This window comes from Leishmania mexicana, contig 20, assembly GCF_000234665.1.
Source record: "Leishmania mexicana MHOM/GT/2001/U1103 WGS CADB00000000 data, contig 20, whole genome shotgun sequence".
NCBI lineage: Eukaryota > Euglenozoa > Kinetoplastea > Trypanosomatida > Trypanosomatidae > Leishmania > Leishmania mexicana.
The window spans coordinates 8,385-9,205 of NW_003946423.1; the positions used below are offsets into that span (position 1 = coordinate 8,385).

An 821-nucleotide genomic window follows, 5' to 3' on the forward strand; every position below is an offset into this window, starting at 1 on the left:
GCCCCGCGGTGTAGGGGGGCACGGCTGCCGACATGCGAGATGTCGAAATCGCCGGAGACAAATATGCTGAGGCGCTCTCGGCCTCCGTGTACCACTTTCCCTCCTCCCGCTCTGTCTCTCTCTCCGACAATGGCGAATGAACGGAAATGCTCACGCATTTTTACTCCTCGCGCACAATGTGTCAGCAGGAATCCCCCGCATAGATCCCTTGTACGCACACTACACACACACACACGCACGGTACTTTACTGTACTGCCTCCCCATCCCGTGTACCATTGTCTTGACGATCTGCACAAACGGTGCCGAGAGAGAATGGGGTGCTGCAACTCGAAGGAGACCAAGCAGCCGAAGGCGGTGGAGGAGCGGCAGCCGAAGGCTCCGTCTGCGAAGGCGATAAGTGATACGGTGAGTGCGGAAGAGGAGCCCAAGATTGAGTTTCGAGTAGCGAGTGCGGTGGAGGACCTGCGCACCGAGCGCATTTCGGCGATCTGCGCCCACAGCCGTGCCTGCCCCTTCCGCTATAACGCCTGCGCTGTCGTGGGCGGAGAAGTGAAGTCGTACTTCAACGGTGGCATCATTTTCAGCGTCGTGAAGGAGGGCTCATGGTACCTCTACAACGATTCCCTCGACTACGAGGGACATGTAGACTTACGCTGCGGCCCAGGCTCGAGTGTCACCGCTGGGCAGCGGACAAAGCTGGAAGAAGTAGAGGACGGCTGGGCGTGCGCACACGCCATCGTGTACCCATTGGAGACGCTGCATTTGGTCTCCGGCACCATCACGGGCTACAGACCACATCACTATCAAGCCCTAAATGCTG

The 821-nt window shown here is 58.7% G+C and overlaps 1 protein-coding gene across 1 annotated transcript; it reads left to right on the plus strand.

Annotated features, from left to right (window-relative positions):
- Positions 1-313: 313 nt before the first annotated feature.
- Positions 314-821, plus strand: LmxM_30_0440a_1 (uncharacterized protein; the record flags this gene model as incomplete). Its single annotated transcript, XM_003886538.2, has 1 exon — positions 314-821. A coding segment is annotated over one exon (508 nt), but the record flags the coding sequence as incomplete, so codon positions are not given.